Source organism: Capricornis sumatraensis, chromosome 14, assembly GCF_032405125.1.
Source record: "Capricornis sumatraensis isolate serow.1 chromosome 14, serow.2, whole genome shotgun sequence".
Lineage (NCBI taxonomy): Eukaryota > Metazoa > Chordata > Mammalia > Artiodactyla > Bovidae > Capricornis > Capricornis sumatraensis.
Window position 1 is genome coordinate 41,010,438 of NC_091082.1, and position 26,223 is coordinate 41,036,660.

General features: G+C 34.9%; 1 protein-coding gene across 1 annotated transcript in view; it reads left to right on the forward strand.

Moving 5' to 3' along the window:
* Positions 1-26,223, forward strand: part of AKT3 (AKT serine/threonine kinase 3) — a 266,553-nt gene that overhangs the window by 194,096 nt on the left and 46,234 nt on the right. Inside the window, exons 8-9 of the mRNA XM_068985636.1 lie at positions 10,770-10,892; positions 18,352-18,480. Of these exons, the coding sequence (XP_068841737.1) occupies positions 10,770-10,892; positions 18,352-18,480 (252 nt within the window). The remainder of the gene's footprint in view (positions 1-10,769; positions 10,893-18,351; positions 18,481-26,223) is intronic.

Below are 26,223 nucleotides of genomic sequence, written 5' to 3' on the forward strand. Positions count from 1 at the left end.
AATGTTTTATTGTATAACTAATACCATTCTAGTTGTGATTGTAGTATTTACTACAGACTGAATCTTTCCCTCCCAAACTCATAAGTGAAAACCTAATCCTCTTTGTGATGGCACTTGAAACAAAGTCTTTGGACTGATTAGGTCATGAAGGTGGAACCCTCATGAATGGAATTAGTGCTCTTGTAAAGGAAAGCTCAGGGATACCCTGATAGCTCAGCTGGTAAAGAATCCACCTGCAGTGCAGGAGACCCTGGTTTGATGCCTGGGTCAGGAAGATCTGCTGGAGAAGGGGTAGACTACCCACTCCAGTGTTCTTGGGCTTCCCTTGTGGCTCAGCTAGTAAAGAATCTGCCTGCAACGCAGGAAACCTGGGTTCGATCCCTGGGTTGGGAAGATCCCCTGGAGAACGGAAAGGCTACCCACTCCAGTATTCTGGCCTGAAGAATTCCATAGACTATACGTCCTTGGGGTTGCAAAGAGTCGGGCACGACTGAGCAACTTTCACTTTCACTTTCGTAAAGGACAGCTCAAGAGTTCAGTTGCTCCTTCCCCAATCTGAGGACACAGTGAAAAGACAGCTGTCTATGAACCAGGAAATAAACACTCAATCTGCCATTGCATTGATCTTATATTTCTCAGCCTCCAGAATTATGAGAAATAAATTTGTGTGGCCCAGTGTTCTGGCCTGGAGAATTCCATGGACTGTATAGTCCATGGGGTCTCAAAGAGTTGGACATACTGAGTGACTTTAGCTTTCACTTTTATAACCCACCCAGTCTGTGGGAATCTGTTATGGCAGCCCACATGGACTAGGACAGTATTGTTGATGAGTTGTCCTGTATGTGAGCTTGAGACATTCTTTTCATCTGAGGTTTTTTGTAAACTAAAGGGATGTGTTAATCAGCATTATTGTACAGACTGCCGCATCTTGTTGCTTAATTAATTAGTTGTCTTTAGAGTATTTGGGTTCTGAGCTCATCAATATTATGATTAATGAATGTAATCATTGAAATTATTGACTTGTATTGAACATATTCTCTCTATTAACCAACATTTTGCCATTACAAAAGAATGACTAAAGTTAGTATATACAGATCAGAGTTGCAAGAAAAATATAGTTTGGTTTAAAGTCTTAGATTGCATTGATAATTCTCAGAATATTGTTTAAGTTCAGATGTTTATTTTTTGAAAGTTTTTTGCATAGTTTTCAAAATATAGTAATTTGTTTTCAAGATAAGCATTCTGGGTTTGTGATGAAATCTTGACTTGTTTATTTAAATCATTAAAACAGTCTATTTGCATTATTGTAGTTTCACAGCATTATTAAGCACAAAACACAACCAACAAAAATCATGTGGTCATTGCTAAGGAAAGCAAACTTCTGAAGATGTGTTCCTTGCTTGAAGAGCAAACAATTCATTTTTTTAAAAAAACAAAAACAAGATTATTTAGTTGTGGTCTTTTTAATGTTTCTAATGAAAAACACTTTACCTTTAAGACTTTAAGCCTTATTTTTCTTACAAATAATTCTCTGGAAAGGATTTTTGAATTTAACTTTTTTCTCTGCAGTACATTTATTAAGCATATAATGTGCCCACGTACTAGGCTTGTTGCTGAACATGCAAAACTATATAGTACTTGTATAGTCTTCATCTTTGTCCTGAGCTTCTGCCAACAAAAAATTGTCAAAAGCCTAAATTGCTAAAAGAATCAATAGTATTTTAATTGTAATCTATATAATTTTCCCCATTAGGAAAGTAACAATAATGCATATTCATTGTAGAAAAGTCAGAAAGTTATTTCAATTCAATTGATAAAATGTTTTATTTATTTATTTATTGCTATTTACTGACTGCATGCTACAAGCTACTGTGCTATGTAATTAGTAAATGGCATGAATAAGATATACAGTGTCACATTTAAGGAAATCATAGACTGTACCTTGCCTTTTCATTGTTTCAGTGATATTTTTGAGCAGTACGAGTTTTAAATTTTGAAATCCAGTTTATCAATTTGTCTTTTTTTAAAAAAAATATTGTTTAAGAAATCTTTGTCTATCCTGGATCACAAATATTTTCTCCTGTATTTCCTTTTATAACTTTTATAGTTATACTTACCACATTTAGTTTTATGATCTGTTTTATTTTTATGAATGCTGTAAGCTAAGAATTGAGGTTCTTTTTTTTTTTTAATCTCCTGTGGATATCTACTTATTCCAGCATCTTTTGTTGAAAAGTCCCATTGAATGATCTTGACACCTTTGTCAAAAATCAGTTTGACACATGTGTGTGGCCTTTGCTCTAACACTAACACTGCTGCACTACAGAGGCAGTGTGTTCAAGGACTCCACTGGGTGCCATATTTCTTAAGCAGTTTTTCCATTTTGCCTGGTGAAAACAAAAAGTATTTTTAGCTCTGTGAGCTATGATTTTTTTTCACCTGATTCTTTCCAATGGCTCTTTCCCTGACCTCGGAATTTTCCTTATATACATGTGCTGATTAGTAAGACTCAAGGCAATTCATTGCAGGTCTCTGGAGCTCTCCTTTCTGTGGTTCTCTGTCTCATGAATTATAGCTCCTTTGGTCTCCCCAGTCTCTGAACTCTCTATTCATAATTCAAGGATCCCACAAGTTCTTTTTGATTTTCCCTCCCTGTGTTACATTCTATATGGTCTCTCAAACAAGCATTAATTGTTTGCTTTTTCTTTGGGGTCAGTGTACCTTGAAGTGTGATACTTAATGTATGGATATCCTTGTTTTATTTTTTTAATATGTTTTCCTAATTGTTGAAGAAGGGAGTATAAATCTGTTATCTGTTACTCAGTCATGGTCAAAACAAACTCTCCAACCTTTATACTTTATAGATATTTCCACTGGATGCAGGATTTTAGGATATGGGATTTTTTTTTTTCTTTTAGCAATTTGAGCATGTTTTTCCATTGTTCTTCTGTTTATATAGTTTCTGAGGAGAAGTCTCCTATTTGCTGTGTGTATTGTTTGTTTCCCCTTCAGAATTTTTTAAAGGTTTTCTGTTTATCACTAGTTTTTCAGCAATTTTACTGTGATCTGACCAGTTATGTTGGTTATGTTCTTAGTTTTCATGCATGATTGTGAGTTTTCATCTCACTGGGTTTCATTGGAATACTTAGTCTGTACATTTATCTTTTTTTCCCCTAGTTTAGAAAAATTCAGGCTTTATTTTGCAGATGTCTCCCTCTCTCTTTCAGGATCTGGTGTTATTCACATGTTAGACTGCTTGACCAACAGGTCACTACAATTTTTTTTTTTTTTAGGTACAGTTCGTATAGTTTTCTTCTGCTATAATTTCATGTTCATTGGTCTTTTCTCTTGCAGTGTCTAATCTGTTGTTTATCCCGTCTAATAACATTTTTATTCAGGTATTACATGTTTCATCTTTAAAAGTCCTATTTATTTCTATTTCCCATTATCTCTTATAATGTTCATATGCTTCTTTAAAGTTGCTGTATGTTAATTCCATCATCTCTTGTTATTTTTTAAAGTCTGTGTCTAGTGACTAGTGTTTTATTGGTGATGCATCATATTTTCCTGCATCTTCTCATGTCTAGTAACTGTTGATTGGATACTAGATACTTTGAATTTTACATTAAGTGTTTAGATCATGTTGTCTTTCTTCAAAGAGTATTATATCTTATTCTGGAGAGTAGTTTTGTACAAATATGATGTTCTACAGTCTTGTTTGTTAGTTTTGTTAATGTAGGTTTAGCTTTTACTCTGACATCTTTGAAATCTACTGAATGCCTCTGTGTTCAATAAAGACATTCTAATGACTGATTAGAAATGGAATGTCTCTCGGGTCTGGAAATTATTTGGCATACAGATCCCTACTCCTCTGCTTATTCTTGTACGTGTGTAACTTGGTTTCAGATGCAGACAACTATGTAAATTGTGCAGCTTCTTCCTCACTGGTATTCTGTCCTACTAATGCTACCCACCTCACCCATCTCACCCACCTCAAAATCTGATATAAATAAATATCAGAAATAACTGCAACAGTGAGACATCTGTGTTATGCTTGGTATGTTTTTTACTGTATAACATTCTAGAAAATGCCTTCAGACAGAAAGCAGGAGATTTTAGGACTCACCTCGTTTGTTTTCACAGGGATCATCGTCTTACACTGCCTGTTGTCCACTATCTAAAAAGAGTTCTGTTGTACATTCTTCTCAGTTTTCATTTATTCCTTCTAATATTTGTGTTTAGTTGCTTCAGGCAGAAGGGTAAGTCTAGTCCCATGAACTTTTTATTTTTGTTTTCTGCTTTTTACAGTTTCATATTTTAAATTTAGCTGTCAGTTACATCTAAAATTTATTTTGTTGTGGTGTTAGATAAAAAAAATCTAATTTAAAAAATGTTCAACATGATTCAAAGTCTGTTTTCACATTTTTGTCATATATACTGTGCAAGAATATCCTTGTGTAGGAGATTTCTACATTGCCTTTTTTTTTTAAGGAAATTTTAAAGAGGAACAACTGTATTTTAAAAATTAGTTTGATATCTATTGCCAGTTGTCCTACAAAGGGTTATTCTAGCTACCAGTGTGTATCTCTTCACACTTTCACTGATAATATTTCTTGAAGTGTTAAATTGTTTCACATGTTTTATCTCTACTTCATTGATTATTATAAGGTGGTATATTTTCACATACTGTAATAATGTGTATTCCTCTTATGTTGTCGTTGCCCTTTCTCTTTTTTCCCCTTATGTTTTAGTGCTGTTTAATATGATTTCTCTCTATGTTATGCATATACACTGTAATATTTGTCATAAATACTCAGTTTACATTTTTTGCTATTTCAAGTAGTTAATTCTACCAGTTCCTCCTTTTATGATTCTGTTTGCTCTTGTGTCCTGAGATCAGGAAACTATTGGTTCATATTCTAGTTTATAAATTACATGAAATTAATTTTGTTATGATGTGAAGTGAAAATCAAATGTTACTTTTCTACAAAGTTAAGTGAATATTGTGGGCACCATTTATTAAATGGTCATTTTTCCCATATACTTTATCATATATAATTATCAACTTCACCATATTTTAACTTTTTATAAAGTAACCTGTTCTGGCTGCCTGATATCATTGGTATTTCTTTTTTTCCCCCAAACCGTAACCTTTTATTTATATTGGGGTGGAGCCCATTAACAATGTTGTGATAGTTTCAGGTGAACAGCAGAGGGACTCAGCCACACATATACATGTACCCATTCTCCCCCAAACCTGACTCCCATCCAGTCTGGCACATAACATTGAGCAGACATGTGTATACAATAGGTCCTTGTTGGTTATCCATTTTAAATATAGCAGTGTGTACATGACCTTCCCAAAGTCCCTAACTATCCCTCCCCCCCAGCAATCTAAAGTTCATTTGCTAAGTCTGTGAGTCTTTCTGTTTCGTGAGTAAATTCATTTGTATCATTTCCTTTTAGATTCCGCATATGTGGGGTGTCATGCAGTATTTGTTCTTCACTCACTGACTGGCTTCACTTGGTATGACGCCCTCTAGGTCTATCTGTGTTGCCGCGAATGGCGTTGTTTCACTCTCTTTAATGGCTGGGCCGTGCTCCACGTCTTTGTTACCCATCCTTCTGTCAGTGGACTTTGAGGTTGCTCCCGTGTCTTGGCTGCTGTCAGCAGTGCTGTGGTGAGCATAGGGGTGCGTGCATCCTTTCAGATCCCGTTTTTCTCCAGATAAGTGCCTGTTCCATATGAATTGTAGCTTTATAGCATCTGTCATTTCTTCAGGCAAAAGTTTTCTTGAAAGCATTTATATGTATTGAGAAAAAATCTGTTTCAGTAGCACCTTGGCTCATCTCATTCATTTTTTCTAAAGGAGTCATGTACCATTTCTAGTTTATGTTCTCTTCTTGGCCCACCTGAGTGTGACATCCCTTTCCTGAAAGATAACAGATGACCCAATTCCTTTGTCTGGTAAATGTTAATTTTCTTGGTGAAACTTTTGTATCCTTTATTCTTCAAGCATCATGTATTTTTTTCTTTTATATTTCTTTTAGGACTCTATCTTAATATCCTATTCTACCTCTTTTCCCTGTCCTTATCCCTGTAGTGACACCCTAAAATTCTGACCTTAACTCTGTTTCAGTGCCTACTAAATTTCTAGGCTATATCTTGCTTCCCAGCATCAGACTGTCATCAGCAATTCAATGGACATGAACTTGGGCAAACTCTAGGAGATCCTGAGAAACAGGGAGGCCTGGCATGCTGCAGTCCATGGGGTTGCAAAGAGTCCAACATGACTTGGCGACTGAACAATTTTGCTTCCTTGATATTAACAGTATCCTGACTCTTATTTATCTCTATACCATTTGGTCCCATAGTACTGAACTGTGCTATAGTTCTTGTTTAAATGTCAACAGGTCAAGATAAAATCCGTTGCTCCTCTGTTCCCAACCCCATTCTTTTCCTTTACACTACGGGCAACAATGCAACACACCGCAACACACGGCTGGAAACGGCTTCCTGCCTTTGCCCAAAGGGTGCATGCTAATCCCCCCCTGGGATATTGACTGTTGAAATGTCTGTTACTGCTGCTCTAGTTAAGGTTCCTCAGAAGCTCTTACTAGCTCAAAGGTAACTTCTTATACTACCAAAGATATTTACTCACTTCTTAAAGTGTGTTATTTTAAAACTATGTATTTTTAATGTAATTGCATATGTCTGGTTTTTCTAACCAAATAGTTACATTCTTTCAGATTGATACAATTTCCTCCATTGTGTTGGCAGCTTTTTACAACACTGAATTGGTGTTTAGTAACTTTTGTTGCACTTTGTGAATTGTTTACCTGATTACTCTAGTCTCAGTTTTTTGTTTTTTGTTTTTTTCTTTTTAAAATATTTGTTTATTTGTTTGGCTGTGCTGGGTCTTAGTTGCAGTGTTTGGGTCTTTAGTTGTGATGTGTGGGATCTAGTTCCCTGACCAGACAATGAACTCAGTCTCCCTGCTTTGGGAGTGCACAGCCTTAGCCACTGAACCCGGAGGGAAGTCCCTCAGATTTTAAATTGATTCTCTCCTTGCTGCCAGAGTTGTCTGTTTAAAATTATGCTAATTTTTGACCCAAATGTCTTTGACACTCTATCTACAGAATTAATCTCTAAACCATATCATGGAAGTCCAGGTCCTAAACAGTCTGACCTCATTTTTTTTTTTTTTTTTTTTTTGGTGTAAGCTCTGTCATTATCATGAATGGGTATCTTTGTTCTTCAGCTCTGTGCACTCCCTGCATGCTGTTTCTTTGCCATTACTGTTTTTTTCTTTGGAGTTAATTCCTTCTATATGCATTTATTAATTACCTACTATGTGTGCTTACTATACTAAGTTGTAGTCAGAACATTAAGATGGGTATAACTTGCATGGCACCCTTTTGTATGCTTCCCTTATATTCTCCATTTGTGAAAAATCCCATCCTTCAAAATATAAGTGAGATACTTCCTTGTCCATGAATTATTCTCAGATCATTCCAGTAAAGATTGATCATCCTTTGCCTCCAAAGTATTTTTAATATCAGAATTATAAAATTTCTCATAGCTCTCTCATTTGTTATCTATACTTCTAATTATGTCTTAATCACCATTGTATGCCCTCTTTTTCTCGTCTCAGTGACCTTAAAGTAACTGATGCTCATTAAATGGAAAGTTGGTTTAAAGCCAAGGTAGAAACTTAGAAGGAATATTCAAGGAAAATCAGGAGAGTTGCAGTACCAAACCTAAGGAAGGTTTATAAGAAGAAGGGAATAATAATTGATATTCTAAGCTCCAGAACAAAAGGTCTTTGGTTATGTTAACAAGTTCAGTTCCATCGCTCAGCAATGTCATACTCTTTGTTACCCCATGGACTGCAGCATGCCAGGCTGCCCTGTCTATCACCAACTCCTGGAGCTTACTCAAACTCATGTCCATCGCATTGGTGATGCCATCCAACCATTTCATCCTCTGTTGTCCCCTTCTCCTCCCACCTTCATTCTTTCCTATCATCAGGGTCTTTTCCAGTGAGTCAATTATTTGCATCAAGTGGCCAAAGTATTGGAGTTTCAGCTTCAGCATCAGTCCTTCCAATGAATATTCAGAACTGATTTCCTTTAGGATGGACTGGTTGGATCTCCTTGCAGCCCAAAGGACTCTCAAGAGAATTCTCTAACACCACAGTTCAAAAGCACCAGTTCTTCAGTACTCATCTTTCTTTATGGTCTAACTCTCACATCCGTACATGACTACTGGAAAAGAGTAAGGTCCATAAAGTAGCAAGGATGGACATCCGAGGACAGCAGATTGAGAAATAAATAGGATTCTTCTCCTTAAGTAGCTTTTTTTTAGCTGATATTTTTACAGAAATTGGCTAGGAGACAAATTGAAGATTTATGATCTAAATAAAGATCTAGAAGCCTGCATATATTATGTTGATTTAGGGAGGATCTATATATTTTGTATAGAAGATGAGTGGGTACTAGGCTTGACATTATATGAAGAAAGTTTAGAAATCTAACCACTATTTTAATCTCATTAGAAGACTGCCATAAATCACTGTAGAGATCACAGGGGTTTCTTCATCAAAATTAGTCATATTTTGTATTAAAGGATGACAGAAATTACTTTGCCCTAGAAGGATTTCAGAATGGTTTTACTGATGATCCATGCTGCTTTCTGCTTCCTGTCTTTGTTTGAATAGTAGTGTATTAATAGCACGAAGTGAAAAGTGCAAGTGTTAGTGGCTCAGTCATGTCTGACTCTTTGTGACCCCATGGACTGTAGCCTGCCAGGCTTCTCTGTCCATGGAATCTTCCAGGCCCGAGTACTGGAGTGGGTATCCATTCTCTTCTCCAGGGGATCTTCCTGACCCAGGGATCAAATCCGGGTCTTCAGCATTGCAGGCAGATTCATTATCATCTGAGCCACCAGGGAAACCCCGTTAATAGCATATATAAGATAAATCAATTTTGAAGCGTATCCCTTATATGCATACCCTTATAAACATACCAATTATAGATTCGTATGATTTTGGGCATAGCATATTTGGTCATTTATAAGACACATTGAATAATTTCTTCAATCAGAAGGCCTTTTATATTTGGTGATGTATTATAGTTTTCATTCACATCATTTTTTTTCTTTGTTGATCTTAACATAAAATGTGAGTGAAGTTACAATCAGTGGCATCTTAGATTTGATGAAATATGACAGTATAGTAGAGAACATTAAAGTTTAGAGACTGTTTGCCAGATATTTTAGTTTTACTGTAATTAACATTGAACGAGTCTTTTTTGGCAATAGTTACATGATATTAACTTCTCTTTATTGGGAGAATGGGTTATGCATTAATTTTGATCTTAGTGATAGACTCTTAAGTGGAATTGAAAGTGGGAAAGGGGAAAGTTAAAAGAAAGTGAAGTTGCTCAGTCGTGTCTGACTCTTTGTGACCCCATGGACTGTAGCCTACCAGGATCCTCTGTCCATGGGATTTTCCAGGCAAAAGTACTGGAGTGGGTTGCCATTTTCTTCTCTGGGCAAAGGGAAGAAGGAATCTATAAGGAAGCTACTTTCTGTTACCTAAATTATGATTTGGTGTGTGAGAAAAAAATCTTAGTTAACCATAATTATTGTAAATTTGTAGAAGCAGTTCGTAGAAGTAATCCCTGTGAAGTTATAGTTCATTTCTGATCTTGCAATCAAGGATACACTGACCAGTTCATCACTTTTAATCAAAGACATGTATTAAGTACCTGTTGTGATACTGACAGTGTACTCAGCTCTGCAAACACTCTTTGCTTGTTCATGACGGATTTCTTAATACAGTGAAACAGTACAACAAAAAGGTCCGTAATCAATTCATAGTGCATGGAACCGGCTCCTTTCTCATATACATGGTTGAACTGAGAGATGAGACAGGCAGTTCCTTAAACAAACAGCTTGTTTAAATGGAGAGCTGGATGCTTGACCACAATGAGCACTCAGTAAATACTTGTTGACTGATGACTGGAAGTATCTTTTTAGATGATTGACAGGAAATGGATGGGCTTATCGTTTTAAGTGATTACATGTGAAAAGATTGGTGTCATAGGTAATTATTGTTGAAATTGGAAGACTATACATTGAGAATTATTAAGGGAATAATGGGAACTTCTCAGTACCTTTTGGGCATTACTAAAATAAATTGAAAATGTAAAGCCTCACAATTTCTCATTGTAGAAAGCATTGATTTAAACATTGAAATCATTCCTAGAGATATCATGGTGAATCAAGAGTTGTAGAATTTAACAAGTTCGTATAAATAAGGTTCCACAAACCTGCAGTCCTTTCTTTGAAATCAAGTGTGAATCAGATAATTAAGTAGAAATGTTGCATCTCTGCTTATGTTCATTTATTTTAATAAAGTCTCAGTACCTAATCCTTGAAAGAGTTGAAGCAACAGTATATGGAGGAGGAGATGTAATCTGATGATGCATACTTTTTCCTCTGGTAACTGAAGGTTAAATGGGTAGCAAACAGAATGCCTTAAACAAGATTGGTATATTGATTAAAGCGGTGATTTAACAGCTCTCAGTCTCCCCTTGGAAACCTGGAAAAGATAAGCCAGCTGCTGTCTAAGAGTGCTCAGTGTCCACTGAGAGTACACTATCTATCATCACAATATGGTGATGAGAGGTGTTTTATGTTTGTGTTAATTTCCCCCACTAAATCAGTAATTATTACAGTCCTGTCCCTGCTGTTTACCCTGCAGCTGTTTTTCCATTTGTCGAGAGAGCGGGTGTTCTCCGAGGACCGCACACGTTTCTATGGTGCAGAAATTGTCTCTGCCTTGGACTATCTACATTCCGGAAAGATTGTGTACCGTGATCTCAAGGTAAAAAAGAAAAGTAATCAGAGTTTGTTTCTGCAGAGGCTATAGGGACAAACACAAAGTAATTACAGAGTTACACAGTTTGAAGAAAAGAAGATCTAGTTGGGGGAAAAAAAGAAAACAAGAGTTTAAGAATGTGGTTCACTGTATCTGACAGGAAATTTCATTCACTGGTAAATGTGTAGTTCTTTTTATGTCCAAGTCTTTGACATGCAGAATGAGTTCTGTTTGGCTGCTCTGATCAAAACGACCTACCAGTAATAGTTCCACTCCTCTGTTAGTGTAACGAGTAATGTTAAACATCTGATTCAATGTCTAGTCACTTTGCAAATGATATTTTAAAATCAATTTCATTATTATATTCTAGCATCCTGTGATATATTATGATAAACTTTTATAGTAGATAAGATTATTTAGGGTAAGGAAAATATTTGATTTTCACTTTAAATTTTTAGTGGGCTTAAAGAGCTGAAGCACTTTAATATAGCCTTTTATCAATTTATTTAGTTTCCATTCTAAAAAGCACTGTGTGATAGTGCTTATCAGTGATAGTGACTTTATGTCTCTTAAGTTTCTTTCTGACAAGACACTCAGAATAGCTCAGGTGAAGGCCAGATAGTAACTGTTCTAGGCCTTGCTGCTCTTGCAACTCCTCAGTGCTACTGTTGTAGGCTGAAAGCAGCCAGGGGCAGTATGTAAAGGAGCATGTCTGGCTGTGTTCCAGTAAAACCTTAATTACAAAAACAGGCAGTAGCCAAGATTTCGCCCCCACGCCATATTTTGCTGACCCTTGGAGTAGCTCATAAAAGACAGTAGTAATTCTCATGACACTGTTTTCATTTAGATTGGCCACATTAAGGAGATTTGTACCCTGACACACTCTGAACAGGTTCTAAATGTGACCATCTTACTTTCTTAAAAAGTAAATCATATGATAATCTTGACTTATTAAAGTCTGACACAGAATTGCTTTATTTATCGAATATGAGTTTATTTAAAGTATAATTCTACTTGCAGAAATAGAAGTTACATTAGTCTTTTATGAACTGCTGTTTGTGTGAAGTGAAGTGTGTGTGTTAGTTGCTCAGTCACGTCCAACTCTTTGTGACCCCATGGACTGTAGTCTGCCAGGCTCCTCTGTCCATGGAATTCTCCAGGCAAGAATACTGGAGTGGGTAGCCGTTTCCTTCTCCAAGGGATCTTTCCAACCCGGAGATCGAACCCGGGTCTCCCACATTGCAGGCAGATTCTTTTACCATCTGAACCACCAGGGAACGAGGTGAAAGTGAAGTTGCTCAATCGTGTCCGACTCTTTGCGACCCCATGGACTGTAGCCCACCGGGCTCCTCAGTCCATGGAATTTTCCAGGCAAGATTACTGGAGTGGGTTGCCATTTCCTTCTCCAGCGGATCTTCCCAACCCGGGGATCGAACCTGGGTCTCCCGCATGGCTACATATTACAGCACATGAGAGAAGTCACACTTACCCCTCACTCCCATTCACTTGCTTTCAAATACCTATGATTCTTAAATTATCTAATTACTTAACCAGTTGTCTAAGTTATTTCAAGATGTTGCTATCATATACCTCTGTATTATGAATGATCCCTAAGAAGTAACTATCTCAAAAATATTACTTTACATGATGACAGTGAAATACAGTGTGTATGTCTATATAACTCATTACAGTTTTTATATTATTTTCTCATTTTAACATGTTATTTATGAAACAAGCTATGAAATTCTATTTTTAGAAAAAATTGTGATACTGTATCTATATCAGAGATGATCAGCTAAGTGCCAAAATAGATCAGAGATGGATATAAATCAACAGTTGATTGTCTTTAGCCTGCAGCTTTTATAGCCAGAAGCGGCAGAATTCAGCATCCCTGTATCTGATGTCTGCATGACCAAATAATCCTATAATGTTTAAATGTCTTGAATCTGAATTTTTAAAAAATAATTTAGTTGTATGGTATGACAGAACTTACGTTGTATGTTCCTTCCATATCTACTTAGAAGTAGTTAGCTCTTCTCTGCCTGATCTTCCCCCTCCTCCCCCCACTTGATATTTTATGGATCCTATTATGCGGATAAGGGGGAAGACGTCCTGGATATAAGAGAAGGAGAATAATGTTGAAGTACTTAGTAATATGTCCAAAATGCTTAAAGCTCAAAGAGTTAGTCTAAAGAAACAAAGAAAAGAATGCTCACTTGATTGACAGCATTGAAAAGGAATGATATAATTGGGATGATTTTGGTCAGTATCTCCATTGATCATTTCTCATTAATCAACTTATCAGTACATTGACACTCATTTAATGAGTTTTGTTGCTCTGTCCTTTCTGATAATGAAATTAGACTAAATTTATTAACCTGCAATATGAATACCAGTCATGTAGTTACATATAAATAGGCCATAAACTACTAGACGATTAAGTGACCTCTCCTCTCTTGATTTATTTCTATTTTAATATAGCCTTAACGTAAAGGTCTAAGGAAATGTGTAGCATTGGACAGGATCCATGGAATTTACACCAAGAAAAATGGATAACATAAAAAGTCAGACATTCAAAATTTATACAAGTGTTATTTATGTCCATATTGTTTCATGATAGAATGAGATCTTTAGGTACAGTTGTACAAATTTAGAGCTGACCCATAATTTACAGCTGAGGTCACTGAAGATTGGAAACGTAGTAAGTGATTTACTTGAAGTAATGGACTAAATTGGTGACATAGTCAAGATTGTTGGATTCCATGATTCCTAGCTCCAGGTATAATGTTCTTTTTATTACACAAATCGGCCTTTCTAGAAATGAGATAAACTTTAGGTGGGGGTATGCATTGGATTAACTCTAAGCGATCTTTGTAAATCTAAAATTTGAATAAAGCTGCCAAAAATAAGGAATATTTTAAGTATATTCAAGACACATCCCCTAACTCCCACTTCTAACTACTCTGGATTCCCTCTTTTATAAAAATGTTCAGCCACTGCTGCAATGAATCCCTTCCACCTCTAACATTCACATGTACTATTGGGCTATATTCCTCAAGTGTAGGAAATTCTTAAATGTAGTAACTCTGAAACCCTAGTCTAGGTGTGATCTCTGCTGTTGTATATTGTGAATTCTTTTTCCAGTTTAGGAAGGTTCAAAGATTTCCTTTTGGCATTTTAATGCACTGTCCTAATCCATGATCATTAAGTTCATAAGACCCATATGAACATTTGGCACTTTGATGCCTGTAAACCTGAATATGCAGGGTGCGGGGGAGGAATTTCTCACTGTATTCTTGGGTCTGAGGCAGTCTTGGTACTGATGTAGCTGGGCTAAAGTGGGATTGTAAGAGTGAGTGAAGGGACATGTTTGTGTTGCTACAATAGTTGTCAGAGCCCTTGAAGTGAAGTGAAGTGAAGTCGCTCAGACATGTCTGACTCTTTGCGACCCCATGGACTGTAGCCTACCAGGCTCCTCCATCCATGGCATTTTCCAGGCAAGAGTGCTGGAGTGGATTGCCATTTCCTTTTCCAGGGGATCTTCCTGACCCAGGGATCGAACCCAGGTCTCCCACATTGTAGGCAGACGCTTTACTGTATGAGCCACCAGGGAAGCCCCGTCAGAGCCCTTAGGAATTGCTATTATAATTCCTTTGCTTAATCACAAAATGTCAGCCATTTAATTAAAATGAGACCTAAAATACATATAAATACGTGTGTGTATTTTACATAGCTAAATATTAGAATATATGATAAATGAATTGTATATTAGAAAGATTTTAAAAACGTAGAAGTTAAAAACTTGTAAACTTTCTAATAGCAAGAGTTTAATTTTATTCTAGGCACCAGCAAGAGCAGAAAGAGCATAGTATTTTCTTGCGTCATTTCTTGTTCACGAAGCACAGAGGAAAGATTTCAAAACCTACTGAATCAAGATCCTCTGTCAAATAATTCTTGTCCAGTTCAACTCGATAAAAAATGTTGCCTTTTTAAAATGGAAATTCTGGGATGTATATGTCTAATATATTTGTTTCCTCAAAGTATGAACTATTAGATAACAAACAACCCTCTGATACAAATAGTAAGCAATACCCAGATTTTGAATGTATAATCTTTTCTTTCACACTTCGTATTTAACTTCATACATTGCTTTTGCCAGTGGATGTATCCATTAAGTGTCATCATACATGCCCTGACCTCAATCCTAGATGCTAAGACTGACAGTGGAGAAAAAACAGATGCATTTAATGTTTTATAATAGAGAGTACCTGAACAGGCAGTTATGGTGTACATTTTCCTTTTTATGGTTTAAAAAAAAGGAGGAAGGAAAGCATTCGATTTAGGAGAGCGAACCAAAGAAAGACCATTTGTAAACATTTTTATTCCTCCTTTATACAGTGGAAAGATTCCTAAAAATAACTTGACTTAAATCTTATGTTAATATCACGTGCACTAAGGAAGTGATTTCCAGGTGTTTTTTGATATCTCTAAGCAATTGATCTGCTTTTGAAAGATTTCCAGGTAATTCTGTGATTCCTTCACCTTTGTGAATCGCAGCACTAATGGTTCTTATATTTAATGAAATCTTTGTTATGCATCTTCATAAAATTACTTATGTTTTTAACCAGACAGGATATTTAATTACCCCTGATTTATCTCTATATAAGATTAGATTTGGGGATATAATTTTTTTAAGGTGTTGCATTTCTGACTATTTTTTTCATATGGATAGAAAATGACATGCTCAGCAAAATGACATTTCAGGATAGTGAGAGAAGAACAGTAATTGATGGAAGAAAGTGGACACCATTATAAAATAACTGGCTCAAAAATTGTAAAATATTTGTTTTGTTGTTTATTCAAAAGAAATTGATGCATATTAAAAACTGTTTTTAATGAGGTCATTAGAGCTGATAAAAGTGTTTTATAGGGTTCCATTTCTGAACTTTGTTCTTTCCTTTAACATAGAGTGTTGTCTAGAAGAACACATACCATGTTGATAAAGTATAAATCAGCCATTAAACTCTCCATGTTTAATAAATGATCAGTACATTTGTTGATTAAATTCTCCATTCAGTATCATTTAATTCTCAAAACAGTCACATTGGATTGTTACTGTGTGGGTTGTACCTGTGTGTCATAGATCAAGTTGAGATGCATAGATATCAATAGCATACACGAGGTTACACAGTGAGGGATAGAACTTGAATTTACATTTAAGTTCTCTGACTTGATTCCATAATCTTACCCACATTGCTCTCAACTGCCCCCTATACAGTATGCTACCTTGTCCCCATTATCGTGACCTTTACCCCATCTCTCACAGTCCTCCTGTAGGCTGACCTTATTTCTGACTGTATCATTGTAGTAAAGCCGATTAATAAAACAAAGGAATGATTAGCTGTCATGGTTTGCCTGGAACTTCCCCAGTTATAGAACTTTTATTAAAAATCCTTCATCCTGGGAAACCTCCTCAGTTGTAGGCAGACTGAATTCTTGGTCACTTTCATCCTATTCCTGTTCTTCACTCAAATCCTACCCCTGAATCTTATTTCATTCCTCATCCCTCAACCCTTGGTATCTTGGAGATGAGATTAGCTAATTAGGTATGGATCAAGATTTTAAAAATATATATATACTTCTTTTTAAAAACAGTATATATTCTGATATTTTGTATCTATGCTTTTCAAGATAGTCTTGTCAAAATGTGGATGGTTAGCACATTAGTGCATGCTGAGTTTTATTTTGCAGTGCATAGAAAGCATATAAAGTGTATTGGCGTGATACAAATTAAACTGCATATTTTATTCAATATTTTTATGTATTATTTGAAGTCTCTATAAGAATTCTTATGTATTATAAAAGATCTTTATAGCATTTTAAGGTTTTGTTTTTATATTGTAATGTATTTCTATGTTAGAACAATAAGCATATTTTTAAAAATTAAGAACAGAGCATATATTTAACACAGCAGACATTCCATTATATACTTCTCTTTCTCATTATGGCAAGATAGAAGTAGGAGGAAGAAGAGAGTGGTGTTTGCAAGAGAAAGGGAAAAGGGAGAAAATCAGAAGCATGAAGAAGAAAAGAAAAGAGGAAAGAGAAGTAGACAAATTATTTTTTGACATTTCTGATCAGTTTTACTATTTAGGACATATTGCCATTTGTGCACATTGGGTTTGATTTTCAGGTTCCAGTTAGTAGAGAATCAGTCTAGCTAAATTTAGATAAAATAAGAGAATATTCATTTTTAAAAGGTTTAACAGTGTATTTAGGGTTCATTCAGTTCTTTGTAGCCAAGTCAAAACAGACTCACTTCTCTAAAGTCTATGCAGTGCATGAAACATGTATTGAGCATTGAGTTCAGTTGGGCAGCATATTTAAGTACTATACTGAGGATAGCTTGCCTAACTCTATTTAGTTTCTGGTTTATAAGACAGTGGATAATATATAACAGTGTAACATTTTATAAAATTGGTATTTATGTTCTTATATGGAGTTCTATTTTGAATTTGATAATGACTTCAGAGTTTGAGTAGGCACTTTCATACATTATCATGTTAAGGAGTAGAATAATTACCTACTATTTAAATAAGTTAATTATCATTCATCCTGCTAATATAATTTTTTCACATGTGTTTTTTTGTGAATGCATTTCTTATGTATTCCCTTAGGTATATGTACATGACTGACAGGGGTAGGGGCCCCATCAATACACATGACTATAAAGTGGCAATTCAGAACTCATGTGTATCTCTGTATGGTGATAATCAAGTTTAGGTTCAAATTAGAAGAATAAGATCAGTTATTGTTACTATTTTAAATTGCATTAGCTTTGCACAGCTCTTTTCCCCCTTACATTGCTTAACTTTTCACTTGAGGCTATTTGGTTATCTCTTTTAAGATTGTTGTTTTTGTATTAATGGGTTTAAAGAGGTTCCAACTTTAAAAGGGTTGGTATTTCTTTATTACAAATAACTGCAAGAGAAGATATTGCCTTACCTTACAAAATAAGATTTAGGTTTGATTTACAGTCACCACCAAAGAAACATTTCTGTAAATAAATATTTTATAATAGCAATAGACTCCCAAGAGAAATTGTTGAAAACCATCTGTACATATCTAGAAGAAGATACTTGTCTCTTTGAAATTGTTTAGATCAAACTTTATTTTAAAAAGGGAAAAAGAAGATTGATGTTTGCTTTCGAAAGTTAATTTAGGCTTTAGTTCTTAGCACTTAGACAATAATGGTTCTTACTCCCATGGGTTTAAAAATCAGTTTATTATTGTAGTCTTTGATAAAATGTTTCTTTTTACACATGAATTAGGCAGCTATAGGGTTTGTAAGTATCGAAAGTTCTTTGACTAATTATGTCCTCTTTCCAGAATATCTTACTCAGTATTCAGTTATTTTTCAGAACAGTATTTTCCTATTTTTGAAGACTATTTTCTTATTATGCAGTTGGAGAATTTGATGCTGGATAAAGATGGCCACATAAAAATCACAGATTTTGGACTTTGCAAAGAAGGGATCACTGATGCAGCCACCATGAAGACTTTCTGTGGTACACCAGAGTATCTGGCACCAGAGGTAGGCTATGTTTCCATTTGCAGAAAAATAAAAATAACCCTGACGTTTTGCAAAGTAAACCATTTAAGCATTTTAAAAAACTTCAGTGTCTACTACTCTGACCTGGATTTCAACATGAATCAAATCTATTTTACTCCCACTTGTTTAACATGGTTTTCTAGGGCAAAAATATATATAAATCAGCACAAAGATACAGGTAACTGCAATCAAATTAAGTCAGTTTTTACTTGTTGGCCATATGTGTTTTTTTTTTCCTTTGACTGTGCCTATTTTTATTCACTTATTAAAATTAAATATTTCAGTGACTTCAGCAAGAATGTTAACAGTTTTATAAACCATTTTGGATTTTCCTTAGAAACAAACAATAATAATTTGTATTTGTAATTTTGTGGGTTTTCATACTTAATTATTAGAAAGGATTTCACTGGAAAACTTAATGAAATGACAGCGGCTACATTTTGGAAATCATGCTAAACCAAAACAAGCTTCAGCCAGTGCCCTCCCATGCTAAGAATTCCATAGTGATTCATTGATTTGTTTGCTCAACAAATATACATTATTCAGCTTCTATATATTGGGTATTTTTCTGGGTGTGTGGTTATAGAAACAAGACACAAAGGACCCTGCTCTCAGGGAACTCACTTCTGGTAGAGGGAGACAGAATAAAAATAAATATATAGCATAAAGACATGCAGTGAATATGTGTCATGAAGGGAAAGAAGCTAGATAAAAGGAGGTTGTGGTGGCTGTGTTACATAGTATTCTCATTATTATTACTGCAAAACAGACCACTGCAAAACCTAACCATTTCATGTGATCGAAGGTTCTGAGTCAGGATGGCAGGAATGACCACTCTGTGATACATGGGGCACGGCGGTGGGTGACTCTGTGGCTGGAGGCCGGAATCTGGAAACTCCCCACTTTAGGCGTCTGACAGTTGATGCTGACTGTGAACTGGTGCCTTACAGGGCTCTCAAAAGCCTCAGCTTCCCCATATGGCCTGGCTTCCTCATAACCTTGTGGCTTCAGAGTAGCCAGACTGTTTGGCTTTGGGTTCTAAAATGTCCTAGGAAACAGTTTAGAAACTGCTTCAATGTTTTTTTTTAATGTAGCAAACCATGAAGAAATGTTTTATTAATTTTTAAAAAATTTCTCTTCATAGTATATTTTTTAAACTTTATTATCATTTACCATAAAATTCAGCCTTCTCAAGTGTGTAGTAGTGGTTTGTAGTATGTTCAGAGCTGTGCAATGCAACCATCACCACTATCTAATTCCAGAATATTTTCATCACTCCAACAAAGAAATTCCATACGTATTAGCTCCTGCCTAACCTCCCTTTCTGCTAGACAACTACTAATCTACTTTGTCACTTTATGTGTGTCTATTCTAAACATTTCATAAAAATGGAATCATGCAATACATGGCCTCTTGTGTCTGGCCTCTTTTACCTAGTTTATTTTCAAGGTTTATCCATGCTTTAGCATGTTTTTGGTACTTCATTCCTTTTTATGGCCAAAATAATATTCTATTGTATGAATATAATACATTTTGTCTATCCGTTCAGCAGCTGATGGACATTTGGATTGCTTTCAGGTTTTGGCCAATAATGCTGCTATAAACATTTCTCTGTGAATCTCCTTTTCTGACTTCGTGTCAGGAATTGCACATCATTTCTGCATATGCTGAAACATTCCTGAGCCTGCACGTATTTAAGAGGGTAGTGACATAGATCCCACCTCTCCATGGTAAAAACATGTGACATGGGAGATACTGTTGCAGCCCTCTTTGGAAAATATAATCTTCTACAGATAGGATGTTCAGGGAAAGTGATGTTTAACCAGGGACCTGAATGCTAAGAGGCAACTATTGCAAAAATACAGGGGAGGAGTTTTCCAAACACAGGGAGCAGCTAGTATAAAACCTGTGAGGCACAAGTTCAGTTCTTCCCTCAAACTCTTAACAAGGTTAGTGTGACTAGAGCAAAGGAGGGAGGCATTTATGTTTGATGGATGATGATAACTATTTATTGAACATGTATTATGTACTGCATACTATATATGTACATTGCAAATTTGGAATAACCTTTTGAGACAGCAAACCTGTTTTTTTTTAAAGGTAAGGGAACTGAGGATCAGAATTTTTTAATGTAATCTGTACACAGGTAGGAGGTGGTAGAGATAGAAACAGGATTTTAACAAGGTTCATCTTATAAAGACTATTTTTACTTTTTAAATCACATAACATGGTAGCCAAAAAAAGTCACTATTTCAAGGCCACTATAGATGTAAGTAATGCCATTTTTAAAATAGATGCTTTGTAAATGCTCAACAGGAAAAGTAATCAAAAAAATTAGGAAATGGGAATATATTCAGAATGATACTAGCATTCCTTATATGTATAGTAACTAATGCCAGTTTATTACTACAATAGCTCTTTTCAATTAAAGATTAAAATTACATTTCAAGAATTTTAAGTTTTTGTAAATAAATGCTAGTAATTTGAAATATTAGCAGTATTTTTCACAGTAAATTTCCAAATATTATTTTATCAAGGTCTGCCAAAAGTAACATTTTTTTCTGTTATAAAATCTGGAGTTTAAAAATTTCCATTTTTGTAGCTGAATTTGGTAAAAGTTTAGAATAATGTTTCTTGTTTATTCAAATACAAGATCACATTTTCTAGAAAAGGATTATTTTTGTCAATGTCATGAAAAACAAAATCTTTGTTTCTCTGGAGTTCCAATTGCCCCTGCTATACATTTGCCGTGGATGATGATATCCCATATTTAGAATAACAAAATTAGTTGTATCACAATTAGGGGAAATTATTTCTGTAGAAGATAAATACATCTCATTTCAGAAGCAGATGATCTCCTAAGAAACAAAGATATTGTTTTTATATGCAAATGTCATCAACTGAAGAACAAAACCAGGAATTTAATCCAAGAAGAGTCCAGTTGTTTCTAAATAGAAAGTTTACAGTTCACAGGGAATTATCAATTTCTTCTTAAATACAGGTAAACCCTTTCTGTATACCTTTTAAAAAAAATGTTGCAGAAGGGTTTAAAAGCAGTTTATATACCCGATGACTGAGAGATGTCGGTTCATAATTAACATCTTGACCTTATTTTCACAGGGGAGAGTGATCGTTGTGGTTACTATTTGAGGATGACAAAACTTGAAACAACTAAACTTCTCATGCAGTTTCAATTTTTATATTTTAAGCATTTGTGTCAAACTGCATTTTGTTAAATCAGGGTAACTGTTTTATATGCTTACTTTTAAAAACAGGAATTTAAGTTCTTTCTTCTGGTCTCTGGTATAGACCATTTCACTGAAGAACACTGATTCATTCATTAAAGAAATATTTGTTGAGTATTTATTAGGTGTCATGCATTCTGTTAGGTGCTGGGAATACAAAGATCATAGAAATGTTTTTTGTCGTCCGAATCCCAGGGATGGGGGAGCCTGGTGGGCTGCCGTCTATGGGGTCGCACAGAGTCGGACACGACTGAAGCGACTTAGCAGCAGCAGCCTGCTGTATTTACTAAGGTGATAGGATGTGGAGAATAATCATTACTGTCCAAGAAAATAATTGCTTTACTAGAGTTATGTACAGTACAGTGAAAGGAAAGGTGGTGGGAGGGTCTGGTGGCAGTAAAGAGGGAGCAGACTGAGAGGAGCCTGGATGTGTAGATGAGGATCAGAATGGGAAAGAGTTTAAATTTGACCTCACGGACAAGGGAAAATCACGTGAGCTGAGAGCAGGGCAATAATATGATCCAGATATGCATGGTCAGAATTAGAGAGGGATTGGCAAGAGCTTAAACTCGCCTCTTCCCTTCACTGCAGATGGCATCTCTCACTTTCTTTGAACCTTGACATTTCTGGTACATAGCATTATTGATGCCAGACTTTTTTTGGTAGTTTGTCAGTAGTAGCTGTTTATCAGACCTGGAGTATGTGCCTGAGTACTGCTTCTCTTTTGAAGGGCTGCTTGTTAGTATATTACCTTTTCCCCACATGGGAGACCTGTTTACACATTATGGAGACATCTTTCTGCAGCCTCTCATTCGTCTAGCAGTGGCCATTCTTTACCTTTTCAGCTAGTTTTGAAGGGGTTTTGTTTGCTTGTTTGTTCTGGTTTTTTGGCCATGCCACAAGAGATGTAGGATCTTAGTTCCCTGACGAGGGATTGAACTTGTGCCCCTTACAGTAGAAGCTGGGAGTCCCAATCACTGGGCCTCCAGGGAATTCCCTTAACTGTTTTAACTTGGTCAGAATGCTTTGCTACTTAAAGATGGTTGCAGGATATTTTAAAAAATACTCCAAAAATACTGTTAGAAATCAGTTCAAAACTGATGTATTAACTGTACTGTATCTCAGACTTACACCTGATTTTTAAATGAACTGAAGTTTTAAATGAACTTAGATTTCTTCTTAAAGACCACCAGGAAAAAAAAATTACAATATGAAAATGCCATTTGTTAAAAAAAGGATATTTTTAAAAGTATTTTTTCTCTTCTTTTGATGAAGAACTGTGTACCTTTTTTATTAAAGGGGGAAAAGTATCTTTTAAAAAAGATGTTGCAGAGATACAGTCCTAATGGCCATATAAACTATATGTTTAGTGTGCTGCATCTCTAAAGCTGCATTAGTATAGATAATTTTAAGCTGGTTTTGCTCTTTCTTTTATTAGAAGGAAATAAATTTGACCTGCCATATATTATGGACTATGGTGTTTTGAGGAGATTTTGTTTTCATCATCTCTACTGTATTCTCATGCTTAGAAATATAAAGAAATTAGAAATCATATATAAAATCTTACTGTTAAATTTTATTATTTGATTTGGCTCTCATTGAATCCAAACCATCCTTTTATGCAGTGCTAATTATTTAGAGTCTCAGCTTTGCTCTTGAGTTAGCAGTACCTGATCAACTTTCCAACTGTAAAACAGTTTGAAAATCAAATGTAGCTTACATGCAAGACCCAACAAAATTAAAAGTGTTAAGTACGTTTTGGCAGTTCACTTTTATTATGCCCAGTCCTCAAATGTACCAGCAGATAATCATCTGAATGTTAGTTATTTTTCACATGCTTATGTGATCACACAAAAAGTACATGCTAAAAAGAAGCAGATGGTGACAGATGGGGAAGGTTGAATAAGGTGGTTTTGGAAACCTAGAGAAATGCACTTCTGTAATAGTGTAAAAATAAAAATTATTTGATAATCAAGTTAGAACTAACAAAACGATTGCAAAAAATGACTTGATTGTTGGAAAATACATAGTATCTAGTTGTGGTTGCTATTCAGAAAAAAATGTATATAATTTTATTTCATATGTGTAAAATGCTATGTTTTTCAGTGGCTAAAGATGCGTTTTTAATGTATTTCTAGTTTTTGGAAACTCATTTTTAGAAAATAGTCACTGCGTATCATTTTACTCACTTTTCTTTTGAAGCCTACTATCTTCAATATCTTTTATAGTATGTATTTTGACAGTATCTGAAATAGATGAAAATATTTTGATAGCAAATCTTTGTATTAAAATAGTTTAAAGTCATTGTGATTCTTTATAGATAATAGCATAAATGAAAGGCCAAAAGTATACATTAACTTCTTCAGAAGGGTGGAGAGAACCGTATTAATTAAGGGTGAAGATATTGGTAGCCTGGAGTATAGTGTACATAGGTGAAGTAGGTAGAACCAAACTTGATTTTAAGTGTACTAAGTGGAATTTTGTTTATTTTAAATACAAGAAAGAATAAATAAAAAAGACATCATTTTATAGGCCTTAGCAGTATTATCTTGAGATCTTAAAAATGAATGCAATCAAAGTTGTATATATATATATATATATTTGTACATTTAATCTGTAGATAAAAATAGTAGCATACATAGTTACATTTTGCTTACCCTTGAACAAAATTCTACTAGTTCTAACAGACTATGAAACTAAATCTTAAAACTTCAAAGCTTTTGTAAAACTTAAAAGTCATTTTAGTAGCTTTTCCCAAACTGTATACATCCCTGATATTTGATTTAATTCTTAATGATGCATGTAGCACTTGTCCTCTTGAAGTACTTTTGAAAGCCTTCACTTCTTGATGGTTCTAAAACGGTCTCACCACCAATATTAAGGGGAAAATTAAGTGAATGAGCACAGTGATTAGTTCATACAGAAGTTGTCTGTTTTATTGTTAGAATTTTAATTTAAGAACGTCTGTCATGAGTTGGCTATTTATACTGTTCCTGGATAATATTAAAACCATCCCATTTTGCTGTACATCTGAAACTAACACAATATTGTAAATCAACTATAGTTCAATAAAAAACTGCTTAGTTAAAAAAATTCCCACTTGGTCCCCAAATTAGATATTGTTTAAATATAAACAAAAATGATATTTTTAGTTCAATGTTAATGTCTCTCAACATTTATAAGTAGCAGCTTTTACTTCCCTAGAGTTCTGTCAGGTTTTTTTGTAGCTATTTTTCAACTAAAGTTCTTTTGAGTGTTATATAGTCTTTTGATTTTAACAATCAGAATATTTGCATTCAGTACTTCGGAATGATTCTAATTTAAGCAGAGTTTAATTTTAAATTCTCTGAGACATAACATATACAAAACCAACCCTAACTGGGAACACTAGTGATTGCCTATAGTGTTTTATAATGGCCATTTTTACTTTGGTTACAAAGACCCAGTTTCTTAGAACCCCATAATGTCTGTTGCTTCAGGATAAAAAGGAAGTATAGGAATCTCTGGGAAGATACCTGTGAGTATGATTGAATCACCACTGTTGTATCCATTTAGCTTTGCCTCTTCTAGCCAGAGAATGCTTCTGAAAGTAGGATATTAACTGCATGCAAGTACTTGTATTTGCATGCTAGGAGGTAGCTGTAAAACTTACAGCATCTTAATTCAGAGCAAATGGCACAGTGTCAGTCTCTTTAGAATCATTAGAGCAGTTGAAAACTGGATATAAAGTATATATCTATGAAGAAATAGCAGTAAACCATGGAATTCATTATTCTTGTGAAATGTATGTAATAGTTCTGTAGCTGCAATACATTTTAGAATCTGAATTAGAAGATTTATAGGTTATCTTTTACCAACATTTCCGTGATGTTAGAAATATTAAAGGATTTCTGTAGATTATGTAACATATAACTGTGTGTTTATATATAAAACACACATTATCAGTTACCTGAAATATAAGGTTACCAGAGGAAAAAAATTTTTGAATTAGCGGTAAATTGGTTCATCCAAGTTCGCAGTTTACTTTCACAACATAGGTGTGCAGACAGTTTGTTTAGATGTTTAATTTTTTCCCCCATCTGTTCTGTCAGGATTATTGATTGAGCAGTAAGCCACTCCAGGGTATACATAACCTCCTCATAGCTACTTGCCTTGAGTGCTTTGTGTGGCCTGGCAAACAAGCTGAGAAAGGTATTCCTTCAGCCTCCCAGTAAATCTTAATTGGTAAAAGAATATTGAAATGAATATGCCTTTTGAAAGTACCCATTCATGAAATAAATATTTACTTTGGGAACTTTAATTGATGGTATCATTTTAAAATATAAAATTTATTATTTAATATCATTCTTTGAAATTAGTAACCATTCAAGAGCTGTTCATAGTGACTTTTTAAAACTCAGCTGGTTTTTGATAAGTGAAAGTGTGTACATCAAATGTAACCAAATATTAATCAGGTATTACCAGATCATTTAAAAGTAAT